Source organism: Schistocerca nitens, chromosome 6, assembly GCF_023898315.1.
Source record: "Schistocerca nitens isolate TAMUIC-IGC-003100 chromosome 6, iqSchNite1.1, whole genome shotgun sequence".
Taxonomy (NCBI): Eukaryota; Metazoa; Arthropoda; class Insecta; order Orthoptera; family Acrididae; genus Schistocerca; species Schistocerca nitens.
In genome coordinates, this window is record NC_064619.1 from 570470825 (window position 1) to 570497373 (window position 26549).

The following is a 26549-nucleotide window of genomic DNA, read 5'->3' on the forward strand; positions in this document are numbered from 1 at the left end:
TTGACAAATGGTCTTTCTGTTTTCCATCTGTCTTTCATTCAGTTCATGTGGAACCCGTTTTCCACACTTTTGGATCTTTCCCATAGCTTTCAATCGGTCAAAAATTGTTTGTTGTGCAACATTTAGCATTGCTACCACTTGCTTCTGACTCAAAGTATCATCTTCAAATGGCTCTGAGCACTATGGGACTCAACTTCTGAGGTCATTAGTCCCCTAGAACTTAGAACTAGTTAAACCTAACTAACCTAAGGACATCACACACATCCATGCCCGAGGTCGGATTCGAACCTGCGACTGTAGCGGTCTCGCGGTTCCAGACTGCAGCACCTAGAACCGCACGACCACTTTGGCCGCAAATCATCACTTTCTGGTACAAAATTCGACATTGTTAACACGATGAAAACATATGATGTTGTTTGTTCCATGAATTGATGTATACTAAATATCTTTGACAGATGTCATACCAACCAAAAAAAAAATTAAGGCTCGTTCACAACAAATGTTTCCTATCGACACATTTGTATCTTAACGCTCATTTCATACCGGTACACCTGGTATAACAGTTGTAATCCCCGATACCGGAGAGAGACTGAAAGGAGCGTTTCGCAAGGATGACTGGAAAGAGGCCTTCCTTTGAGATACTATAAAGCTGTGTATATGTAAGAGATGGAGTTTGTGAGAATTCTTTTCTTGTTTGTTTTATTCTCTGACCACCTCCCGATACAAGTTCCATGAAAGGAGTTGTTAACATATCTTTTCAAGTAGTATCGGAGGCTGTAGAGAACAGCCAGCACCTGTGTAGGAGCTCCGAGGCGTCCTTGGCGGCGGGACGCGCGCACCAGTCGTACTCGTTAGACGAGACGACTGCATTAGTAAACAATCCGCGCCACGTTTACTCTGACACTGACCGGCCCGCCTTCCTGTGCTGTTGCAGAGGTCCGTGCTGTTCCGGACGGACAGCTCGGCGCGGCTGTACGGGGAGTCCATGACGACGTACACCTCCAACCCGGAATCCTTCGTCTCCGCCCAGGATGAGGTACGTACCACCAGGTTCCCACATCGCAGCGCTGCCAGCCGCCTCGCCAACTTGCCGGACCTACTACAGTAGAGTCTCGTAAAACTTTGAACATAGCTGCTAAGGTTCAGTGACCGTGTCAGAATTATATTAGAACAAATAAGCCCTCGGTCACAAATATTAAGTCAAAATTGACCAGGTTTCGACGCTACTATGAGCGTCATTTTCAGAATTAGACTGACTGTTCTAAAACATATTAAGTATACAATACATTAATAAAATTAAAGTTTGTACTGACTGGAAAAAGATGCAGTACTTACAAGTCACATATTAAAAAAGATCTAAGCCGGAAAGGCGACGTCATGAATAGTTGTAAGTAAGATGGCGAGCCGCTAAGGACTGCTCGTACTTTAGTGAACAAGGGTTGCAACAAGATTGAGGTGCCCACGTTAGAAAGTGTGGGCAAGTAAACATGGTGTTGCTACGAGCACCATCTAGTAGCCGCAGAAACAACTAGGCTACTGTACATTCAGAATTAGACACATGAAATTGTGATGCAGCTGATTCAGATATAAAGAACATCTTTTGAGAAAGAACGGCACCACTCCCCTAAATTCATCCTTTGCCGATCATCTCTTAATTACTGGACACGTGCCTAAAGCCATAGGCGATAACAATATTCTGCATACCGAAAATAAGGGGCGTAGGTTAGATGTTTTAGAGGAATTGGAGATTTTCAAACATCTCTCTCGTCATGATGGCCTCATTCTCAACGAACAGCTGCAGCTTGCGAAATAAAAACTTTTTCGACTGTATAAAGCCATTGCTTGATCTTTGATTCAGATTTCTTCATTCAGTTTACCGAAATGTTGTTTTCCTGTTACATCTTTGCTGTTTTCCTGTATGTCATAACTAACGTTTTTTTTACGTTACAAAATGTATCTCTGTTTAAAGCAGATAAATATGTAACTTCATCCTATTATCATTAGTGCTTACGTTATGCCTGAATCAGCTGCATCACAATTTCATGCGTCTAATTTTGAATGTACAGTAGCCTAGTTGTTTCTGCGGCTATTAGATGGCGCTCGTAGCAACGCCATGTTTACTTGCCCACACTTTCTAACGGGGGCACCTCAGTCTTGTTGCAACCCTTGTTCACTAAAGTACGAACAGCCCTTAGCGGCTCGCCATCGTACTTACAATTATTCATGACGTCGCCTTTCCGGCTTAGATCTTTTTTAATGTGTGTCTTGTAAGTACTGCATCTTTTTCCAGTCAGTACAAACTTAATTTTATTAATGTGTTATATACTTAATATGTTTTACAACAGTTGCCTAATTCTGAAAATGACGTTCATAGTAGCGTCGAAACTTGGTCAATTTTGACTTAATATTTGTGACCGAGGGCTTATTTGTTCCAATATAACAGTAGTCTCGATTATCCGACCTAAACCGGCCGCGGCAAGGTCGGATAAGCGGGAAGGTCGGATAACACGGAAAATAATCCAAAAAACACAAAAATCAAGCTAAAGAAGGCCAAATGAGTTAAATATTTAATACAATACAAATCAAATTAGACTGAACAGATATTTACTGTGTGAAGAAGTTAGTAATTGTCTTTTGTTTGCCTGCTGTTTGCCGTTTTTTTGCTGCTGAATCACGTAGTCTCTCAAGAAGTAAAACCTCGGTAGGCGATGTTTCCTCCAGTTGCTCTACATATTTTAAAGCAGTTTCTAAGGCCTTGTGTCCTTCGTTGTGAGAAATCTTGGGCGCACTTTCCTCCACTACATCCGCTTCTTCGTCTTCTTCTTTTTCGTTTACCATGTTGACTATTTCTTCACGTGTCACTTCAAAATCTTCATCTTGGACAATCCATTCATTTATGTCATCTTCTGTGGCGTCAGCACGTCCCGGAACTTTTCGTAACAATGAAAGCAGGGTAGTATTTTCTGGTTCGGTCTGCTGCTGTAGATTTTCATCATCTGGAGAATTTTCTTGATTTTTCCTGTAGCAAAATTTGCCAGGATTTTGCAATTGTATTTGCTGCAACACTCTCCCAAGATTGGGCCACGTCATAAGCTACGTCTTTCAAATTAATACGGCGCAACTGCTCGAGCATGTCTTCTCCCTTGTCCATAGCATTAATTAAAGAGGAAAGCAAGTTTCTGCGGTGGTTTCTCTTCAGTGTCTCTAAGGTCCCTTGGTCCATAGGCTGACATAAGGATGTGACATTTGAAGGCAAAACCATGGCCTTTATATCTTGATCTTGAAGTTCATCTTCATTATGATGACAAGTGGTATTGTCTAGAAGCAACAGTGCTGTGCGGGGAAAGTTCTTGGCTTTCAAAAACTTTTCAGTTTGTGGCACGAACTCGTTAAAAACCGTTCTTTAAAAATGTCTGAGTTCATCCAAGCATTTTTGGGTTGTAATATTTCACCGGTAAAGAATTTGTAGATACATCTTTAAATGCTCTCGGTATTTTAGAGTTTCATTTTCAAATTTGCTGTAGCGTTACTGCACGCAGGAATTGTGACCCTTTCTTTGCTACGTTTGTAGCCTGGCGCTGCCTTTTCGGCCTTTGACGTTTATGTTTTTTCCGGTAACATTTTGTAATTGAGACCAGTCTCGTCGCATTTAAAAATTTGATCGCCTATTAAGTTTTCCTTGTCCAATACCTTATGAAGTTTATTCCTAAACAATTGAACAGCTTCAAAATTTGCTGAAAGCTTTTCACCACAGACATTAAGTTGCCGAATTCCGTATCTTTTCTTCCATCTATCGAGCCAGCCTACAATAGCTGTGAAATCAGGTTCACCTTCGTTTAGTTCTTTACGAAAACTTTAAGGCTTTTTCCTGCAAAATAGGTCCCGACATGGGTACACCTTTATCTCTATGTTGAGTAAACCATAGGAACAAAGCTTCACTTGCTTTTTCATAATCACATTTTTTCATGGTTTTCCGATCTTCCAAAACAGCCGAGGTTGCCCGCTGAGAATACCACTTCTCAATTTCATTGCGGTTCCTCTTCCAGTCTCCAACTGTTGTTTTCCCGACGTTATAATCTTGCGCCACTTTTAATAAAGTTTCACCATTGTCTATTCTTTTTAAAGCTTTAAGTTTTTCTTCCATTGCAACGACCACCTTTTTCCGTTTTGAAGCCATCACCACAAATTTTTAAAATAAACAAAGTGCAACACATCCGCTCCACTACAGATCTAAGCAGACGGCGACAATGAATTGAGTATCAACAAAAAACAAGTTAGTCACTGACCTGTCGTCGGCTCGCGCACCGCCGGCGCGGTGAAAGGGTCGGATAACACAGGAGGTCGGATAACCGAAGATCGGATAATCGAGACTCTACTGTAACACAACACACTAACGACGAGGGCGCCGACCTCGGCGACAGTACAGTATGGAAGTAGGAAAATGACATGCATCACTTTCGAAAGTCAGTAGATGGTGTTCTGCTGGTTCCGCAATTCTATTAGGTTGGTGCGTAAGTTGGTAGCGTTTTGTTTTGCTTGTTGGTATTCCGGTTGCTGTGGTTTTGTTTACCGATTGTCATCTATTTATCTGTAGTTCACTGTTGCTATTTGAATTTACATTTTGTCATGGTGAGTGAAGCTGTGGACGATAGAAAATGGAGTGCCAAGTGTAGAAATCGGAACATTTCCTTCACGATCTTCTGTTTGAGTTCAGAAGTAGGGTGACCGCAACGCAGACAGCCAGAAACATTTCTGCCATGTATGGGGATACACCATTGGACAGAACACGGTATAAAATGGTTTTACCCTTTCAAGGTGGATTAGTTACTTTCCACGTTCCGAAATACACTCCTGGAAATTGAAATAAGAACACCGTGAATTCATTGTCCCAGGAAGGGGAACTTTATTGACACATTCCTGGGGTCAGATACATCACATGATCACACTGACAGAACCACAGGCACATAGACACAGGCAACAGAGCATGCACAATGTCGGCACTAGTACGGTGTATATCCACCTTTCGCAGCAATGCAGGCTGCTATTCTCCCATGGAGACGATCGTAGAGATGCTGGATGTAGTCCTGTGGAACGGCTTGCCATGCCATTTCCACCTGGCGCCTCAGTTGGACCAGCGTTCGTGCTGGACGTGCAGACCGCGTGAGACGACGCTTCATCCAGTCCCAAACATGCTCAATGGGGGACAGATCCGGAGATCTTGCTGGCCAGGGTAGTTGACTTACACCTTCTAGAGCACGTTGGGTGGCACGGGATACATGCGGACGTGCATTGTCCTGTTGGAACAGCAAGTTCCCTTGCCGGTCTAGGAATGGTAGAACGATGGGTTCGATGACGGTTTGGATGTACCGTGCACTATTCAGTGTCCCCTCGACGATCACCAGTGGTGTACGGCCAGTGTAGGAGATCGCTCCCCACACCATGATGCCGGGTGTTGGCCCTGTGTGCCTCGGTCGTATGCAGTCCTGATTGTGGCGCTCACCTGCACGGCGCCAAACACGCATACGACCATCATTGGCACCAAGGCAGAAGCGACTCTCATCGCTGAAGACGACACGTCTCCATTCGTCCCTCCATTCACGCCTGTCGCGACACCACTGGAGGCGGGCTGCACGATGTTGGGGCGTGAGCGGAAGACGGCCTAACGGTGTGCGGGATCGTAGCCCAGCTTCATGGAGACGGTTGCGAATTGTCCTCGCCGATACCCCAGGAGCAACAGTGTCCCTAATTTGCTGGGAAGTGGCGGTGCGGTCCCCTACGGCACTGCGTAGGATCCTACGGTCTTGGCGTGCATTCGTGCGTCGCTGCGGTCCGGTCCCAGGTCGACGGGCACGTGCACCTTCCGCCGACCACTGGCGACAACATCGATATACTGTGGAGACCTCACGCCCCACGTGCTGAGCAATTCGGCGGTACGTCCACCCGGCGTCCCGCATGCCCACTATACGCCCTCGCTCAAAGTCCGTCAACTGCACATACGGTTCACGTCCACGCTGTCGCGGCATGCTACCAGTGTTAAAGACTGCGATGGAGCTCCGTATGCCACGGCAAACTGGCTGACACTGACGGCGGCGGTGCACAAATACTGCGCAGCTAGCGCCATTCGACGGCCAACACCGCGGTTCCTGGTGTGTCCGCTGTGCCGTGCGTGTGATCATTGCTTGTACAGCCCTCTCGCAGTGTCCGGAGCAAGTATGGTGGGTCTGACACACCGGTGTCAATGTGTTCTTTTTTCCATTTCCAGGAGTGTATATTCGGGGTTGATGAAAATCGTTGAAACGCGTTACTCCACGACGATCCACGTCAGTGCAGTCGAGAACTGTCAAAGTTGATGAGCTCTAATCATTTCCCTACCGTGCGACATTTGCATGCAGTGGGAAAGGTTCGAAAATCTGGTGGTTGGGTACCGCATGCTCTAAGCCGAAATCACAAAAATCTGCCTGTGACCGTAAATGCATTTTTGCTTGCTCTTCATCAGCTGGCTCGTGAACGACATGACCATTCATTCCTACCCTGTATCGTTATGGGTGACGAGAAATGGTGTCTTTTTTTTTTTTTCTAACGTAAGGAAAAGAAAGGAATGGTTGGGTCCAAACAAAGCAGCAACTTCCCTCACAATGACCTGTGCACATCAGCAAAAGACAATGTTATGCATACGGTGGAACAGCGACGATGTGGTGTTCTACGAATTGCTTTCCCAAGCTGTAACCACCACTGCTTTATAATTATTGTCCACAATTGAGACGTCTTGCACACGCAACCCATGAACAAAGGCCAGGAAGACTGCGTGAAGTGATGCTAGTACACGATTAACACCCACCCGCGTTCTGGTAGACTGAGGAAAACACACTATACAGGAACAGGGTTGGGCAGTCATTCCGCAGCAGTCTTACCTGATCTTGCGCTCTCAGATTTTCATCTTTTCCACTCTGTGTCGAACAACCAGGTGTAAACGCGCTCCTAAAATGAATCGACGACTTCCTTACCACAAAATCACGTGATTTCTACAGTTACGGGATCGAATAGTAGTTACCCCAGCGTTGGCAGACTGTTGTAGATAGTGAAAGAGAATATATTATTGCCGACAAAATTCTCCGTTACTGTATCTGTTGCGTTTATTAAACTTGCGGAAAAACTTTACGAACTTACGCACCAGTCCAGTATGATGAAATACATTTTTATGTACTGCTACCAACAAGTTTCTTGCAACTGCAGATTTCTAACATTTCGTTCATTTTGAGCCGGCAACAATGGACACACACGGAGAGGTATTAATCACTTGCTCAGTGCTTGCAATTTCAAAATGCTCTACAGTGAAAACGATTTTTAAATGTGAAATATTCGAAACAGAAATTTAAAAAGAAAAAACAACGCTAAACTGAAGTTACAACAACAGGATAAATGTACGTACAAGAAAAATATCCCAGTTATTTCCAAAACGTGCGTTGTAAAGTAGCACGATATCCGTTGCAAATTCACTCATCGCAGTGGTGTGTGATTTTTATCAGCACAGTCGTGAATGTTTCGCGAGAGTGGCTCATCACTACCAGTTCGACACTAAACAGTGTGGTTTCACATTCGCATCACAAGTTTTAAAGCTTTGGCGCCGGCGACACCGGCGCTGTGTGGTCTCACGTGGTACGAAACCGTCCGCGCGGCGCGAACGAGCTCCGCTGAACACGAAGTTAAGTCATCAAACCATTCTTAACGAAAAACAAAATAGTCATGAGAGAGGCTGTAAGGTACGAGGAGAGGCTGTTTGCTACATTATGATTTCTAACCAGTGACAGGAGTTAAGAGGACCTCAAATTCATTCGCTAAAACGATTTCTGAAACCTGCAAAAAGATTTGTAGTTGAGTAAGAAAATACATCATGGTAAAGCAAAATATATAAAACAAAACAAGTTCATGTAAACATTAATTTATTTATGTGTATAGCGTAAAAGGTGACCTGTAAGTTTAAGAAACTCATTTGAAGTTCTAATAAATACAACAGATACATAAGAAATGAAGCTTTATACTCCGGATAAAAATTACCTAATAGTTGACACTTCAAGCATTGTAGCTGGTTTCCTCCAATCAGAGCGCTCGCCGGCCGGTGTGGCCGAGCGGTTCTAGGCGCGTCAGTTTGGAACCGCGCGACCCCTACGGTCGCAGGTTCGAATCCTGCCTCGGGCATGGATGTGTGTGATGTCCTTAGGTTAGTTAGGTTTAAGTAGTTCTAAGTTCTAGGGGACTGATGACCTCAGATGTTAAGTCCCATAGTGATCAGAGCCATTTGAACCATTTTTTTTCAGAGCGCGCAGCATTACTCCCGAACTGTTCGCCGTTGCCAAACTGCCTGAACAACTAGTTCACTTCGAATTCCTTGTCCGGCTTTCTTTCTTGATTGGTTTGGATCCAGTTTTCTGGGTCTGGTCGTTATATTTCGTATTTCATCAAACCACACCAAAAACACAAACACACGCACACAACGACGCTAACGAAATACATTTCATACATAGCACTAACCAAACACAACTGGAACCTTCGGCACAAGGGGTGATTCTGCGTCACATATACAGTTATTATTATCACAGAGATCGGCTTAGATTAGATAAGCTTCACACGACATTGCCTGAAGTCGAATTTTTGAAAGCTGCAACTAGTCATTGCGACTGGTCACGAGAGTCATAAATACACCAACTTTCTGCAGAGTAATGCCGTGGTGTATTGGTAAGCGTTGTAACCTGACTGTAAAACATACCAGGTTCGAATACCATCAAATTTTGCGAAAGTTTTTATTTTTTAAATCTTATCAGAAGATTTTATCATTTTTATTTAATTAACTGGTTTAAATGTAATAGTTTTTATTTCTAATACTCTGCCGCGTCATTTCCATCATCGCATTGACTTTTTTGTTTTCTCTTACTTTTCTTCCTGTCATTCTTTTTTTCCTTTGGAACCTGCTAGTGTCGCCTATAATCTGCAAACAAGTGCCAACCGGGACTGCTCATCGGTTGGTAACGCGACGTCCTGTTTAGCCAGCATGAGGATAGTTTCAGGTAACCGGTGGTAAACAGAAATTACAGTTTGCTTTTACTAAACTGAAATTTGGCTGCGGATCATGGCTGTGCAAACAAATATATTAGGAAAATTTTCTGTCTTGAGTTTGCTCGTAGAGGTTAGCCTTAAACGCTGTGAACAATGTGGCCTTGATTTTAGTTCTGCCATAGACAGCTGAGCACCGTTTTCTCGGATACTTTGCAGATCGTGAGGTTGTGGTTAGCTTAGGATATGAGTGTGAATTCAGGACTACGCAACGCGTCCTCTGCTTCAGTTCAGTCATTGGTCACTTAAAATCAACTGTCGACACAGCATCTCCCATTTCCGTCATATCTTGCGGCGGCCGCTTCCAACGTCGTCCCGCGTTACCCATTAACAACATTTGTGAAGCGACTCGCCGTGCCTATAACCGAGCGGTAGCCGGCAGCGGATGTGGCAACCCTGTAGCGGCAAGTGACAGTCACCAGCATTTTAATCGGACTATAGGGTCCGCCCCGATAGCTTGAGTTGTCAGCGTGACGGAGTGCCGTCCTACGGGCCCGGGTTCGATTCCCGGCTGGTTCGGGATTTTCTCCGCTCAGGGACTGGATGTTGTGTTGTCTTCCTCATCATTTCATCCCCATCCAGCGCGCAGGTCGCCCAATGTGGCGTCGAATGTAATAAGACCTGCACCAAGGCGGCCGGACCTGCCCTGCAAGCAACCTCCCGGCCAGTGACGCCAAACGCTCATTTCCATCGGACTATAGTAACTGTTAGAACTGTACAAATAAAAAATAAAATAAAAAAGCCAGCACTTTGCTCTTCATATCAGAGGGCTTGGATATAGGCTGGACTTTTTTAACAGTTATAACAATGAAGCATGTATATTTTATGTATTAACGCTGGTTAAAAGTCGATATTTCTGTTTATAGGTTTCATTTCCGATAAGTATCGGAAGTAAAATCTAAAAACAGGAACACTGAAGGTCGTTGGACTTTTATTCTATGCGTCAGACGAAAACATTAGGGATTCGTTAAAAAAATACTTATTTCTTGCGTCTATATTGTTGTACTCCTTGCACGACGTGTTCCACAAACATTTGCAGTCTTGAAATCTTTAAAATTCTCCAGAAACTCTATCCTTAAAGTTTCGTCCGACTTCTAGCTGTCGCGTACTTTAGAACACATTTAATCCTGCGCACAATGACAAAAGACGAACTTTTGTCCGGCGGTTGGCACGACAGCGCTACACACGGCACAATTTGTTGTTGGAGATGGGTGGGGGTGGGGGTGTCAGCTGTCGTGTGGTCCTGCTCGCTCAACAACCAGACAAGGAAGGTTCGTCGATCTGTCAGTCAAAACGCCTGCACACGTCTAATTTAGTTTTGACGACCCCCTGCATCGTATGATGTCGGGAAGGACTGGACGCGTGCCGCGAAATGGAGAAGTCATTGTTTACGGGCGCGGGACGCCGGCACGATTTGCTGGAGTGTAGAGGTCGCTGCGATAAGCGGCGTGCCGCAGTGTCGGTGGACAGAGTGCGATTTGGCCGTCAGTAGAGGAACGGCCGGCTAACAGCTGCTGGAGGGACGCTCCGGAGCCGCAGCCGCCATGGCCGCGCTGCTCGCACCGGTAAGTCTACCCTCTGCTCTACTTTTCAGTCAGGTTTATTCACAGCGTGCCGGTTGTGTTCAGCAACGCCCTCCTTCTCCCTCCCTCGCCAAGTTTGGAGGAAAGCGGGCGAGCTTTTGGAGGACCTAATATCCCGTCTAGCCTTAGGTTTGCTTGTTTTGCTTAAGTTTCGTCGCGAGAAGAAATACGCAACTCCAGCATTTTAATGTCGCCAGTGGGAAACCTATCGCAAACCCCCAGCTGGGATGGAAGTATTACATCGTTTGTTGTTTCTTCTTGCATTTCCGTTTTTATCCTGTCTTTAGTTCTTTTATAGTGCTGTTGTGTGCTTCCTTGACTGTGATGTTAACTATTGGCATGATATGCACACGTTTTCCTTGCTCCTTTTTACGTAATACTAGCCGCAGTGCCCGGAATGTTTAATATCTGCCACACAAAGTAATTGGACCTGGGCCTTGTTGATAGTCATAGTCAAAGCAAGCCGCTTGGGGAAACTGCAATCGCTTTAAATCGAAGGACGTATTTGAATCACTGTGTTAACAGAATGTGACGAATGGATGTCTTCACCTGTATGAAAAAATTAGTTGCGCCATCTGTTATTACATTTTGCGATAAGTATCTCATTGTATTTTCTTGGAGAATTCGTCTTCTGTTGTTTCAGCTCTGTTTTCACTGTTTCAAGTAGGGTTCTTTGTGAGCACGATTTGAACTGTTCGAACAGTACCGGAAATCTCGGTTTCTGTTAGATATTTTGATCGTCCCGCGGTCTAGTTACTTCTGATGCTATTATCCCCAAGACGGTTATTGCCGCTGCAGTTTCTCACGGTAGAAAAGCTTAACGGGATAATTAATTTTGTTAGATATTTAATTTTACATTTTGTCCATTATTTCATCTGAATGCAGAAATTCGAAGTAAACTGGTACTTTTCGAGATTTTTTTGGTAACAACCTTTCCCCTTTATCACATACATGGACGTTTAAAGTCATATTACGAAATCTTATGTGCACAGTGATCTTCCTCTTGTCTTGAAGGTAAAGTTTGCAAGATGTCAATATTGGGATAAAACTGTAGATTAGTATGGATTACAGATATACTATGCGTTGGATATGGGTGCTTGAACCTAGTCGTTGATAGTTGCATTGATTCCGTTAGTAGTTGGGACTTTAGTGTTTCTGTTTAGCCCATATTTATCAGCCTCCTAAATCAATCTATCGAGGACAGTTTTCCTGTAATTCGCAGCATCCTTCAGCCTGCTGACATGATTTTACTTGGTGTCCGATTGAGATTTTTTCGGAGCCCCCACTAATAACGTGTATACTCAAATCCACTACTCCTGTTGATATACTTATCTTGTAGTCGCTGGTTGTGCAGGGTTGCAGGCCTAAGCTTCATATCTATGTCGGAGGTGATCTTGTAGCTTTATAAATAACACACACTTCATCTAATCTTTATTATTACTCTGTTCGTCAGCATGAGATCGTTGCACCAAACGCCTGAAGTATCTTGCTGCCTTAGGGAGTCAGTATTGCCACTTTACTCCTATCCAAAACAATGCAGTGCTATCCTGGAAACACATCAGGGCCTGTGAAAACACACAACTACCGTCAACCCAGGAGCCACTAACAGTAAAGACAACCCTTCACATGAGGCTGCTGCTTTTATTGTAGGGCTAGTGACGTCATTCCCACGGCGCCATACAAGCCTTGCGTCAGAGTGATGGTGGGTCTTTTGACTGAAATGTGTAAACTTAAGTTACAGCAGTGGCTAATAATACAGATAGTTCAGTGCATTAAAATTACATTTGGAATCCCTTACAGACTGCCGCTCTTGGTCACATGCAAATTGTTAATTTTGAGTGGTGGAAAATCCTAAAAACACACAAAAACAGCACTGTAATAATAAATAAAAAGTCTAAGTTACACTAGTTATCAGATGTTACTTATTTTGACGTCCTGCACCACCGAAATACAAAAATTCTTCAAAAGAATTTTTACACTTTTTTGGGAAGCAAGATAAACAGTGTTTTTATACCAAATTTAGGTGGATTGTTTTATGGAAGTTATCTCCGACAAAACATTGTTACTGCGGCAACATTTTAGTAGGCAGAGGATGATTCATAGAAGAGAAACCAAATTTGAAAGGGACGAAATATTTTAAATAATTTTATGTAATGGGCGAAAGTCCGTTACCTAAACAGCCTCCTCTTCCCGGTCGTGACGATCTAAATGATTTCTACCGGCCGCCTTGCGGCGTCTTGCGCATGCCGTATGGAGGGCCGTGCGGTCAACACATCCTCACTGGGCCGCTTTGCAGACTTCCCCGATCGCGGAGCCGCTACTACTAAACCCCTCAGTTGGCATCACCACGTGACTGAGTGCACCTCGTACCAGTCCCCCCCCCTCCCCCCGGAAAGATCCTTGGCAGTACCAGGTATCGAACCGGGGCCTCCACATGACAGCCATCTGTGCTGACCACGCATAGTGATCTATCCATACCTGTGTAGCATATTCCAGAGTTGACCTCAGGAACATTCCCCTACATCTGCAACGTTACTGGTGCCGCTGCCCCACGTGTTCTGTATTGTTTTACATTGATCTTGACTGTTTCGTTGTTTGCTGCAGCGATCTTCTGCGTGGTGGCGTCACTACATATTAGCAGAAGATTTAAGGTGATTTGAAGATATTAGCCTGTGAGCTGTGTTCTCTTCCCCTTTAGATTGACTGTTGCCGTTTAGCTGGGTGTCTTTTTCAATGAACTGTTTCAATGTACAACTACTTGCGACTTGGGTGGGTTTCAGCGTATGCGCCATTTTTCTATTCTTGTAACGTGGTTATGTATCGGTCAGCCCTTGCAGACATCGCTTAGATTGAGGGGTTGACTAAGAACACGCTATCGTCTTCACACAGCACTATGTCTTAATTATGGCCTCTTGGGTTTGGTATGTCAGCTGTACAACAGGAGTGGTATAACAGCCCCTTGCGGTCCCCCCCCCCCCCCCCCCCCCCTGCTGTATGAATGTGCTAAATGATATATTGCCGACTTGTATTTCTTAACACTGTCGCGTCTTAGAAGTTGCTGTTGCAGGGTGACACTGTACTCGGGATATATCCTAGGGTGATAGATGTATAGTGATAGCAAGGAATCGAATACGTCCCCTCTCAAAAGAGTCCTGACCGAAGAGTAAAGACAAATCGTGTGAAGATTTTGCCTTGTGAATGTAATCATACTTTGTATTTCTGCCATCATGGGTGTATTCTTAGAGATCTGATTTGCAGTCTCTTCTTCAGAAGTATTTTTGAGAAGGCTGTTATAGTGAATGATGGGTCCAATAACTGTTTCTTGTCTGTTACCAAATAACATTTGTCCCAATCATTTCCCTCGTTGCTTACGCATCAGATTCTTATTATTTAGGCTGTTTGTTTCTTACCCATATGCATATTTATCTCTCCCCCCCCCCCCACCCCTCCCTGCCGCCCCTTGCGGTTGCTTTGGCGTTTATCGCATCGATAGTGTAAAATACCCAAAACAAATGTCTTCCCTAAATATTGTGTGTCTTGTACTGATTGTAATTATGTGTATGGCATTGGTTGGCCACTGCAGTTCTTCTGATATGTATATGTCTGCTATTACTGATTAATGTACTACTTGAATTACAGAATTCGTGTCCTTTATTATTTATGGAGATATTTCTAAATTTGTTTTGGCATATATCTATGGTTGTCGCTCTAGTTCTTTGTACTTATCTAGTCTTAGATGTGATAAGGTCGTGTCAAATCTCTTAAAATTGTTCCTTTGCACAATTGTTTAAGATCAAAATAAAACAAATGCATTGTCCTCAAAATTTTTGGTGCTGTTAATCATTCTAGTCCATTTCTATGGATGTTACGTAAATATGAGTAGAGAGCATGGTTTCCTACATTCGCTGCTTTAATGCTGTTAATTTTTGAGTATTCTTTTTGCGTAGTTACAGTCTGTATATTTTTTCTACAGTCTGTTAAAATTCTACTCGTTTCTCGACGCAGTAACTGCCGATAAAATTTGTGAAATTACTTTCCCATAGCGGCAAAGTTTGACACCCCGGTTCTTCTGATGTACGCAATACCATTGTATTTACTATTTATAAAATTCTCTCGTGCTTCCAGCCACGTTAAGTGGTTTAAAATCCACAAGCTCTCTCGCCTGAATACTGATCTGCCATTAAGTGGTGACAGTCACCACCTGAGAGAATGGCTGAGATGCACTCTTCCGAAAGCCCGTGGATTTTAAACCACTTGACATGGCTGGAAGCTCGAGAAAATTTTATCAGTGCACATTGTTGTGAAACCATGCATTAATTTACAGTTCTGCCTTTACTCTTATGAAACCAAAGTGGTCTTGTTATCGATGGCTTACGATAGATTTAAATTTTTCTTTTAAATGGCGGATGTAATGTTTGATACATGATAATGAAACTAAGTTTGAGTACTCTTAAGATTTCCTTTTTTAGATATGGTGCTTGTCAAGATGAAAAGACCACTATTTTTGCAAATATCTGAATTTAAAAAAATAGTTACAAAGTAATTGGTGACTGCTTGCTTTATCCTTCAAGCTATGAGTAACGTATAATTTCCCTCATATTTCTTAGAGGATAGAAGTACTATATTCGCCAGCTGCCATGGCATTAAAGCCGCACTCCTAAATTTCGAGGAAGAGGTAAAACAAATGTTTTTGCCTGTAAATAAGCTGCATACTGAGAGAAGAAAAATGACCAAAAATTTATGTGTAGTTAAAAGTAAGACATTTGATACAACACATCGGCAACATTTTGTCGTATATCACCACTATCAGTAACGGTGTTCACTGCATCAATCACTTCTATAATTTTCTTCATTCTGTTCCCATAGTACGTCATCCTCAATGCCACCCAGCGCATTCGATATGCAGCGTTTCTTGAACCCCTTGATGACGTACTGACTCTGATGTTGAGGACCATGAAACAAGAATACACTCGCAAAAGAGGATGAATGGTGGCATCTTAATCTTAGCAGACGGTATAAGAACGTAGTATTTTTCCAGGAGTCAATCTGAATACATTTTTTTTCCCGAGCTTATCCTTCAACGGTTTCTTTACGGTTACATTTAGTATCTTTAGTTTTGAAGCTGTTCCTCCGGATCTTACAAGATTTGTCTGTTGTGCAGTAAGTTTCTTTTACTTCAGCAGTTAGCAATTGCCTTAAGTCTGGCCTCATTTGAAAGGAGGTTCCTATATGCTCTCTGAATTGCAGGTTGGATGTATTGTTATTCCATCCTAACCTAGATCTGACTAAAGAAAAATACATTTCCATATCATCCTGGCTAAACTTGTACATCAGAAAGTAGTTCATCTTTGTCATGATTATATCATTATACAAGCCTTTAATAGTTTCACACAGTGCTAATATCCCAAGTATAGCTGTCTTCCTGTTACCTTTACGTAATAGCTTCCCATTTGTATCTTTCAGGGATGTCAAATAACCAGCTACTGTCTCAAGGAAAGGCTCCCAAACACACTTATTACTCTCCCGTATTGGTGCTTTGTACCCCTTAGCCAAAGGATTTTTTTGAATTGAACATATGAAATATTTGATCAAAAACAAGACAAAAGTCTGCTGATCCTTCAGATCCCTGAAATTCCTCTAATTTTAAATCGCAGCATAAGTATTGCAGTGCAGAACTAACTGAAGCACTCAATACGTGGACTGCTAACTTCACTTTCATTTTTTGTTGTCCAAGGGTCAGGTGCAATAATTTCAGTTCATTAGCTAGAGTAAGCCCCTCCCTTTCTTGTGTATAATGCAGCTTTTCTACATATTGCCAGGAGACTTTCCTTCCACTCCCAACAACTAAATTCTTATATGTACCAAACATATTTCTAACTAACGTGATCATATGGCAAGGATCTAAAATTATATATACATTGTTACCTGTAACAGGATGAGAAAAATAGGGTTTCATATCTTCAACAGCAATAATTGCCCCCTAACTCCTTTGCCATAGCAATATTAGTGGAATGTCCATCACAAGTAACAGCTAACACACTGACATTTACATCATACAACATTGTAAAGGCCATTTCAATAATTGTTTTCTTCTCCCAGGCAGAAACATCATGAGTATCCTATAGGGGTTTTCCAATGATCGTTGACACCTACTGCCATAAGAACTAATGCTTCTTTACATTCAACACCCTCTAGTCCTGATGTTGTTGACACACACCTATAATTAACATAGCCTACTAATTCACTTCCATCCCACTCAAAACACTTTTTCATTGACATTTCGTCAAACATTAACACACAACACTTCACGAGACGATTTTGCAACTCTTGCCTTTATAATGTGAAAACTTTCTGACGTAAAACCTGGCAAACCTTCAACACTATTGTACCATCCCCGTAAGGTACTTGGATGTGGTAGGGATAAATTAAATTTGCTGCAAACATACCTGTAAGCAGCAGGTGAATAAAAATTTAAAGTTATAACAAAAGCTTTTAACCTATCCGAATATTGCTGTCATCTGTTTTTTCTTCTATCTAGGATCTCCAATAACATGTCACTGTGAGTAGCGTTAATAAGCGAGATTACTTTAGCGTTTACTAAGTTTTTAACTTTTAGTTCTTTTAAAATATTTTGCAAATCTTCTGCGTCTGTCTTTTGCACTTTTTGATCACTGTATTTAACATATTGATATACTGCACAATTTTTGCTTCCTTCCTTTCTACAATTTTTTCGAACTTTTCCTTCAGCTTACTTGGACTTGATGGAAATGAATAATTTTGGTCTCCAGTGTAACCAGAAACGTGTACATCAACACACGCGTTTTCTGCTGTCTCAACATTTCTTGGCTTTGGAGGTTTTCTTGCCTTGGTAACCTGGAAAAGGAACGTTCAAAATTATACACTCAGACAGTATGTCCACACTATTTAACCTAGGCCTATACTGCACGATTTCCAGGACACTATACCTTTTTCAAATGAGTTGCAAATCCAAACACTGTCGGTATAGCATCGTCCTTCAGTTGACGTCTATTTACATAATTTTCCATGTAACAATCCTATTCAAAATGAAGAGAGCATAGCAAATGATTTGCTGTCGGTTGGAAGTTCTCTAAGTAGCAACTATCCATTTCCGATTTAGACAATCATTTGTAAGGGGAAACCTAAACAAAAGCAAACGCTCGTGATGTATTATTTCTTCATGAAAATGCTATATACAAGTAATCGAAAGTAACAAACAACCAGAAATGACTGACCTGTGAAATGTAACATTGTTTCCGTCTTCCTCTTTGCTTCCATTCTTACTGTTGCAGTTAAAAGCAGCACACGAACGAACCATGTTTATGCACTGTTTGCCTGCAAATGGCGGCTTGTATCACGTTCAATGTGGTGACGCGACACTAGCGCCAATTTCGCGGTCTAGTTTTTATTTAGTAAGTCTAAGACGGCAACTGAATTATAAGCTAACGAAACAATAGGCCTACTGGTAGATCTAAACAATGTTGTCGCCCATGAAACCTGGCTTTGTTGCGTAACAAAATGGAACAAAATCTACAGTATAACGGTAGTTTCTGGCGTACCAACTGCAAGTCTTACAGGATAGTTAATGTTTAAAATATACGTAAATGATATAGTAGAAAGCGCAGGAAGCTCCTTGTTTGCCGATGGAGTGTCAATAAGAAAGCAGCAACGACAGAAGACAGTATAGATTTCCAGACTGATCAGCAGAGGACTGATGAGTAATGTAGTTGGCTCTGATCATAAATGTAACATATTGCGCCCCCCCCCCCCTCCCATACACAGACACTAAAATGTAACTCGCCCACGAAGGAAGTGATTACAAGGAGCTTGTTCGTCCTATTCTGGGGAGTATTCTTTAATCTGTGATCCTTACCAGGCAGAGAGAGAGAGAGAGAGAGAGAGAGAGAGAGAGAGAGAGAGAGAGAGAGAGAATATATCCAACGAACAGCGGCACGTTTCGTCACGTGATCCTTTAGTCGGAGCGAGAGCATTACAGAGATGCTCAATACACTCCGGTGGCAGAGATTACATTGCGGAGAACTTTACAATTGAAATTTCTAGAAGACTTTCCTGGAAGAGTAGAGCCTCATATCACAACCTCCCACATACATCTCGCGAAATGACCACGGCGAGAAAATTGAAGAAATGAGAGCTAATAAATAGTGTTCCCGACGATCATCGCGCCATTCGCTACTGGGAACGGATACCAGGAGTACCCTCCTGAGTATTATGTAGATGTAAATCCCGCTTAACCTTACATCTGCTAGCGTTGACATCCTTAGTAAAATGCAGCCTAAATACTTTCTCAAATAAATGGGCCTTTAAAAATGTGCACAGCCATATCTCGTCGAATGTTAAGGACGCGTTGTGAACTAAAACCCTACGCAACAAACTGAGAGATTCGCACACATCGCCAGCTGTTTGCAAAATCCTAGGGCAAGCGGATCCGTTATACTGAGAAGTACATATGTTACGTCCAGAATATGGGTCTAGTGACGTTTGAGATATGGCCTTGGAATAGGGATAACATAAGCTCTGCTAAACTGAGTGTGAAGGTTCGCAAACACGGCCTGAAAATCGTACTGGCAGCCAATGACTCTCAACAAAGGTATCTCCTTTCCATAACATAAATAAAAAGTATTAGTTTAACAAAGCTAAATTCATACAACTTCAGCGTTGTTCAAGAATTTCCTTCACACTGTGAAAGGTCTTCGGTAAATGGGGGACAATATAGATTTTAATGGAACGCTAAATGTATCTCCTTGATGTTATGCCATTCAGAAATATGTAGAAACAAAGCGGACGGTACCCTAAGGGGCTCACAACTCAAGAGTATGCACCAGGCGAGCGTGGGGCCCCAAGCAAGTGCAGTACGGTACTTCCTCCTTTCCTGTGCTGAAGTCTGACTACCTGTGTCTCTTCGCAAACTTACTTTCTTAAACAGATTTCCTACTGACAACCTAGCTCGGTCGTAGGATAGACGACGTCGCTTATGAACTATTTTTGACCATTATTTTACAAGAAACATTTTGGTTATGTTTCGTGCCAAAATCTGTTTATCTTCACCTTCCCAAAACTTTCACAGAATATTTAGGCCCTGGGGAGGGAGTCAGGGTGTCGGCCATGGTACCCAGTCCTTGTGGAGGGTCGTCAGTTACCCGTACAGTGTTAGCCCCTGATCACGCAAGGATCGCACCATTGATTCCACAGCTGTCCCCTCCCCGAGCGGTTTCGTGGGCTTTTCGACCGTGGCTTTCGCGACCCGCGATGTCAACGTGGTGTTGCCGACCACAGCTATTTGAGGCGTGTGGGAGGAGGGGGAGGGGGGTAGTCGCAACGCTACTGTTGGCTCTGCTGACCATTACATATTTTCGCATTTACCATTACATATTTTCGCATTTTATCCAGGATTAGGACCCGTTATGCACATAGTACAGTCATGTTTAACACTTTTCTGTTTCCACCTTTTAATTTTATTTTTAACTTCACTGCAGCAAATGATTAAACTTCTTATATTACTAATTTTCTCGCTGAGTTTCGTGTAAGTAAGGCAGATATTTTAAACTACTTCTTAAAACCACAGGGATTCTTTGTATATTCTTATGTCCTTTAACCTTTTGTCAATGTCTGCGTAACTTTGTTTCTGTTTGAAGAGGCAGGCCAGTGTAATCTCTTTCTTAAATTTCAAAGATAGCATTTACTGCTTTCAACTTCAGTTTATCAGAAATTGTGTGTTTGGATGTTTATGATTTACTGACGTCCGTTGTTCAGTTTCGTATGCCGACCTTGCATGGTTATCGTGCTCCTGTGCTGTGGTTAAAAACATTCCACATTTCAGTTGATATACTAGGATTTTCTATCAGTTGGTCGACCATATAATCTGCGAATTTCATGATCTCCACTGGGTATTTCCTCCATTATCACCATCCACGCTACATCAACACTGGTGGAAGATGTGCCGTTGCAGCGCACATGCGGCAAAACAGTCGGACTTATTCTCCATCTCCGTATTCCTCCGTTAATACAAGTCAAAGTATTTTCTTCTTCACACAATGGTTGAAGTGAAAATTGCAACGGGAAAGCGATGTTTCGAAGAACGCTGTTCACATTGTTTTAATTATAGCCATGTCAGTCTAGCACTGTAGTTTTCGGTAATCAACCAGACGTCTGATTTTTCAGTCATATATTTACGCATTCGTGTGGGAGAAAAGCAAATAAAACCGAAAAAACCTCTTCTGTGCTTCCGATGTCAACCGGTACGATATAGAATTGTTTGAACCATTTCGAGCAACAATCAGTAGCCCCTTCCATCAAAATAATTCCATTTTCACACACGTCTTTCTCCGCTTCTTCACAGCAGAAAACGAAGATTTTTTGCCAGGAACAGACCCATCATCAGTTTACAAAAAACTATTACCTTTAGTTCATTTCAAAATGTTTTAGATCATTTGGATCTCCGAACTAGGGTAAGCGTTCTGGGTCGTCCTAGTAGCTTCTCTTCTTGCTTTAGACACTGTCTTGGAGTACTCATTTGGCATATTTGCGACGAAATGTATTTAAAAGTCTAGAAATCGCTCTTTAAAAGTTTGGAAAACAGGTGCTGTCATTTTCCTGCAGTTATGCATTCATTTCTTAATCTTCTTAGACAGGTGAGCAAAAATTTTGTTCAGCCACGATTCTACTATTCAGTTTTTAAACGGCCGCAGCACTTATTCCGTTCGGAATTTACGAAAAACCTCTTCGTATACTTACCAAATTTTCTTTCCACCCGGTTACTATGACCATCTTTGAAGACAGGGCTTACCTTTCGTTGTTGTAATTAGTCGCGTTACTAACATGCTATAGAACTCGAGCAGCTTAGGTCTACGAAACGATACGTAAACGAAGGCTGTCGGAGAGGGCACGGCCTGAATGACGCTGAATATGCATCCGCTGTTGGTGAACGACCGGTGTAAATCAACAATGGGAGAGGCTCTGCTCTCAGTCGCTTGTGCGGGCCGCTTCTATTCTTCACAACACCGGGTTGTCATGCCGCCATACCGACAAATTTTAAAATAAGCATCTGTAACTAGAGGATCCACCCTCCAGCAATTTTTACGCCATTGATGATCGCGTCTTTGTCACCCTTCGTTCGCCAATGAAATGTAGGCAATGTTCACTGAATAATATATTGGGTTGGTGCGTAAGTTCGTAGCGTTTTTTCCACAAGTTTAATAAACACAAAAGATACAAATCAGAGACTTTAGTCGTAAATAAGATACTCTCACTATTAACAAGTCTGCCAACGCTGGGGCAACCTTTAGATTTTGTGAAATCACGTGGTTTTAAGGCGAAGAACTCGTCGAGCCATCTCCGGAGCACATTTTCAACCGGAAAGGAAGTTCCTTGAATGTTGTTAGTCAGAGCGGAAAGGGTGAAAATCTGAGGGCGCAGGATCAGGTGAATAAGGTGATTGCGAAATGGCTTACCAACCCTGTTCCTGTACAGTGTTTGTCAGAACTCGGGCTGGCGTTATCGTGAAGTAGCATCACTTCAGAGTCTTCCTGTTCGTTGTTTATGGACTGCGTCTGCAAGTCGTCTCAGTTGTTGACAATAAATGTCAGCAGCGATGGTTGCACCTCCAGGAAGCAATTCGTAGTATACCACAGGGTTTCTGTTTCGCCGGGTTAATGTGTTTTAGGCTACCTGAACCTGGAGAATCACTAATGTCAAAAGATCCTCTTCAAATCGAGAGAACCATTTTCTTGTCCCGCTCTGTCCAGTGACATTATCCATATACTTGGCGCAAATGTTTCTGGCCGCCTCAGCTGCTCTGTTGATCTCAAACAGAATAGTACACTGATAGCCAAAACATTACGACCACTGCCTACCGCGACATTCGATGCTGTCGTTTTGGTAACAAAAGTATGCAAACTGACCACACAGACGGGGTATCACCGCGAAGAAGTGGTCTGCAAATGTGGAAATCCATTGCGATAAGCAACTTTGGCAAAGCGCAAATTATTACGCAGAGCCTGTGAACGAGTGCCTCGATGACGGCGAAGCTGAGGGAATGTTCACGTGCTACAGTCGTGAGCATCTACGGGAAGAGGTAAGATGACAGTGGAACTAACACTAGGCCCTAAATAGCTGGACGTCCACGACATTTTGCAGAAAGTGGGGTTTGGGGGCTTGTCTGCTGTAAAGTATAGGATAGATGGTGATCTCTCATCTCTGCCGAAAGAGCACAATGCTGGTGCCCGCAGTTGTTTCAGCGCACACCGCTGAAAACATGGAGCTCCGCAGCAGACCACCCCTACCTGTTCACATGATGACGCAGCGACCCGTCAGTTAAGATTGCAGTGGGCACGGGAGCATTAGGATTCGACCGCCGATCAATGGAAACCTGTTGGCTCTTCGGGTGAATCACATTCTTGTTGCACTAGGTCGCTTGTCTCCACAAACGCATTCATCGAGGTGAAGGGCTGCTTGAAACGTGCAGCGCGCGACGGATGCAAGCTGGTGGGAGCAGTCTCATGCTATGGGAGACAGTCTCCAGCGCTTGCATTGGACCTGTGGTAGTAATCAAAGACACGCTGACAGCTGCGAACCACCTGCATCCTACCATGTCTTCCCCGACAGCGACGTCATGCTTCAGCAGTATAATTGTCCGTGTCTCGGACACAGAACCGTACTGCAGTGGTTTGAGGAGGATTATAGTGAATTCATGTTGTCTCGGCTACCAAATTCGCCTCATATAAATCCTGTGGAACCCATCTGGATAGCTATCACCGCTTATGCAAATCAGCTGCCTGTTTACGCGAATCACATGACCTGTACGTAGACATCTAATGCCACATACCTCCACAAACATACGAACATACTGTCGGATCCCTGCTACGCAGAATCAGTGATATATTTCGTTCCAAAGACGGTCAAACGAGCTATTAAGCAGGTGGTCATAATGTTTTGCCTCCTCGGCATATGTCAAATGTTCAAATTTCTCCACTTGGCACCATTTTTTAGCGTCCACAGCTCCTAATCTCCAAACGACAAAATAACAATATCTAAACTTAAATAGCAACAGTGAAGTACAAATAAAAATGACAATCGGTAAGTAAACCCATAGCAACGGGAATACAAACATGCAAGACAGAAACGATACTAACTGACGCACCAATCTGTGACCTGGCGGCAGGGTGGTTGAAGTTGGCGCATCTCTATCTGGGGGACGTTTGACACTGCCCCCTTTGCCAGCTGCCTCGGTCATCCCCCTCCCACTCTGCTGCGGTTGCTTTTAGGTGTGGTTAGCCCCCCCCTTTTTTTTTTTTGCAGCATCCTATTTTCCCTTTTTATAGAACAACTCCAATGATTAGTGGGTGCTATTCTCTCTTCAGCACTTTGGCTGGAACGGACTGGAGGACGGAGAGAGGGCTGTGGAAGGTACAGTCCCGGCGGCTGTCTGATGCAGAACCCTGACCACCTACTGACCTAATTATTCCATAGCCTAATTTTTTGTCGATCCAACTGATAACCATTACTTTTTAGCCTCAGCAGTTTCACTATTACGTATATCCCGACTAGAAGGCATCCTTCAATCTGTAACTGTCTTTGCCCGTAGTCGGATAGGCGATTGGAGTTTCTCTCACCAACGTTGAGCCATGGGAGAACCCTGGTATAAAACTGTCGTACTCATGAAAGTGTAGGAAGGAAAGTGTCGATGCCTTGAGGTATCGATACTCTGATAAAAACAGTTGACATGCATCGGTTTCAGCCTCTTCAACTCTGTTTTTACAATCCAACCATCCCTCTGGCATATACTTACTTCTTAGCCCTGGCATCTATATAATTTTGTGCCTCATGTTTACTACTTCCCCATTTTGTCACAATTAGATCAAATTTTTGACGGCCTTCACTAAGTCCAGATGAACTCACTCTTGATTTGGGGGGGGGGGGGGGGGGGGGCGGCGGCTGACAGTCTCACTGTTCAGCCCTTTAACCCCCAACCAACCAAAGACATCAGGAATAATTTCCGTGGTACTAAAAGGTGGAGACGGTGAAAACTATAGGGAAAGACAGAGTGGAATACATTCAAAAAACGATTGATAAAAAGCTCTCAGGTTTGCCACCAGACGACGTTTCGATGCGACATACTCATCTTCTGGCGAAATGTGTAGGTTTTATTGGTTCTGTCCTACTTATATGTGGGGTGTGCCCCTCTGCACCTGACTCCAGGAGGCAATTCGTCGAGAGCGCGCCCACCACCGTCCGCCTCCCGAGACAGGGTCAGAATGCCCTGACAGATGCGAACGACGCGCCCGCTACCCCCCACCACCGCAGTTACAGCTCCGCCGGCCTCTGTACCCTGCCTCTCTGAGTCAGTTGGAAGGGGGCACACTACAGGTACAAGTAGGATCCGCAAAAGCTTACAACTTCGCCGAAGATATGTCACTCGTCGAAATGTCGCGGTTTTATAATACTGCCACCTATCTGGAAACCAGAGAAGTTTTCATCAACTGCATATGCCGGGAAGTCTACATTCACGTACACATTTAACAAACATTGGAATATACAGGGTGGTCCATTGATCATGACAGGGCCAAATATCTCACGAAATAAGCGTCAAACGAAAACACTAGAAAGAACGAAACTACTCTATGCTTGAAGGGGGAAACCAGATGGCGCTATGGTTGGCCCGCTAGATGGCGCTGCCATAGGTCAAACGGATAACAACTGGGTTTCTTTAAATAGGAACCCCCCATTTTTTATTACATATTCGTGTAGTAGGTAAAGAAATATGAATGTTTTAGTTGGACCACTTTTTTCGCTTTGATAGATGGCGCTGTAATAGTCACAAACATATGCATCACAATTTCAGATGAACAGTTGGTAACAGGTAGGTTTTTAAATTAAAATACAGAACGTAGGTACGTTTGAATATTTTATTTCCGTTGTTCCAAAGTGATACATGTACCTTTGTGAACTTATCATTTCTGAGAACGCATGCTGTTACAACGTGATTACCTGTAAATACCACATTAATGCAATAAATGCTCAAAATGATGTCCGTCAACCTCAATGCATTTGGCAATACGTGTAACGACATTCCTCTCAACAGCGAGTAGTTCGCCTTCCGTAATGTTCGCACATGTATTGGCAACGCCGTGACGCATGTTGTCAGGCGTTGTCGGTGGATCACGATAGCAAATATCCTTCAACTTTCCCCACAGAAAGAAATTCGCGGACGTAAAATCCGGTGAACGTGCGGGCCATTGTATGGTGCTTCGACGACCAATCCACCTGTCATGAAATATGCTGTTCAATACCGCTTCAATCGCACTCGAGCTGTGCGCCGGAGATCCATAATGTTGGAAGTACATCAGCATTCTGTCATGCAGTGAAACATCTTGTAGTAACATCTTTTAGTAACATCGGTAGAACATTACGTAGAAAACCAGACCATTTAGATTGCCATCGATAAAATGGGGGCCAGTTATCCTGCCTCCCATAATGCCGCAACATACATTAACCCGCCAAGGTCGCTGATGTTCCACTTGTCGCAGCCATCGTGGATTTTCCGTTGCCCGATAGTGCATATTATGCCGGTTTACGTTATCGCTGTTGGTGAATAACGCTTCGTCGCAAATAGAACGCGTGCAAAAAAATCTGTCATCGTCCCGTAATTTCTGTTGTTACCAGTGACAGAACTGTACACGACGTTCAAATTCGTCGCCATGCAATTCCTGGTGCATAGAAATATGGTACGGGTGCAATCGATATTGATTTAGCATTCTCAACAACGACGTTTTTGAGATTCTCAATTCTCGCGCAATTTGTCTGATACTTATGTGCGGATTGGCC

At 43.3% G+C, this 26549-nt stretch overlaps 1 protein-coding gene across 1 annotated transcript in view; it reads left to right on the top strand.

The window, feature by feature from the left end:
- LOC126263688 (mitoguardin) overlaps positions 1–26549 on the top strand; it is a 503310-nt gene that overhangs the window by 411445 nt on the left and 65316 nt on the right. Inside the window, exon 3 of the mRNA XM_049960815.1 lies at positions 935–1036. Within this exon, the coding sequence (XP_049816772.1) occupies positions 935–1036 (102 nt within the window). The remainder of the gene's footprint in view (positions 1–934; positions 1037–26549) is intronic.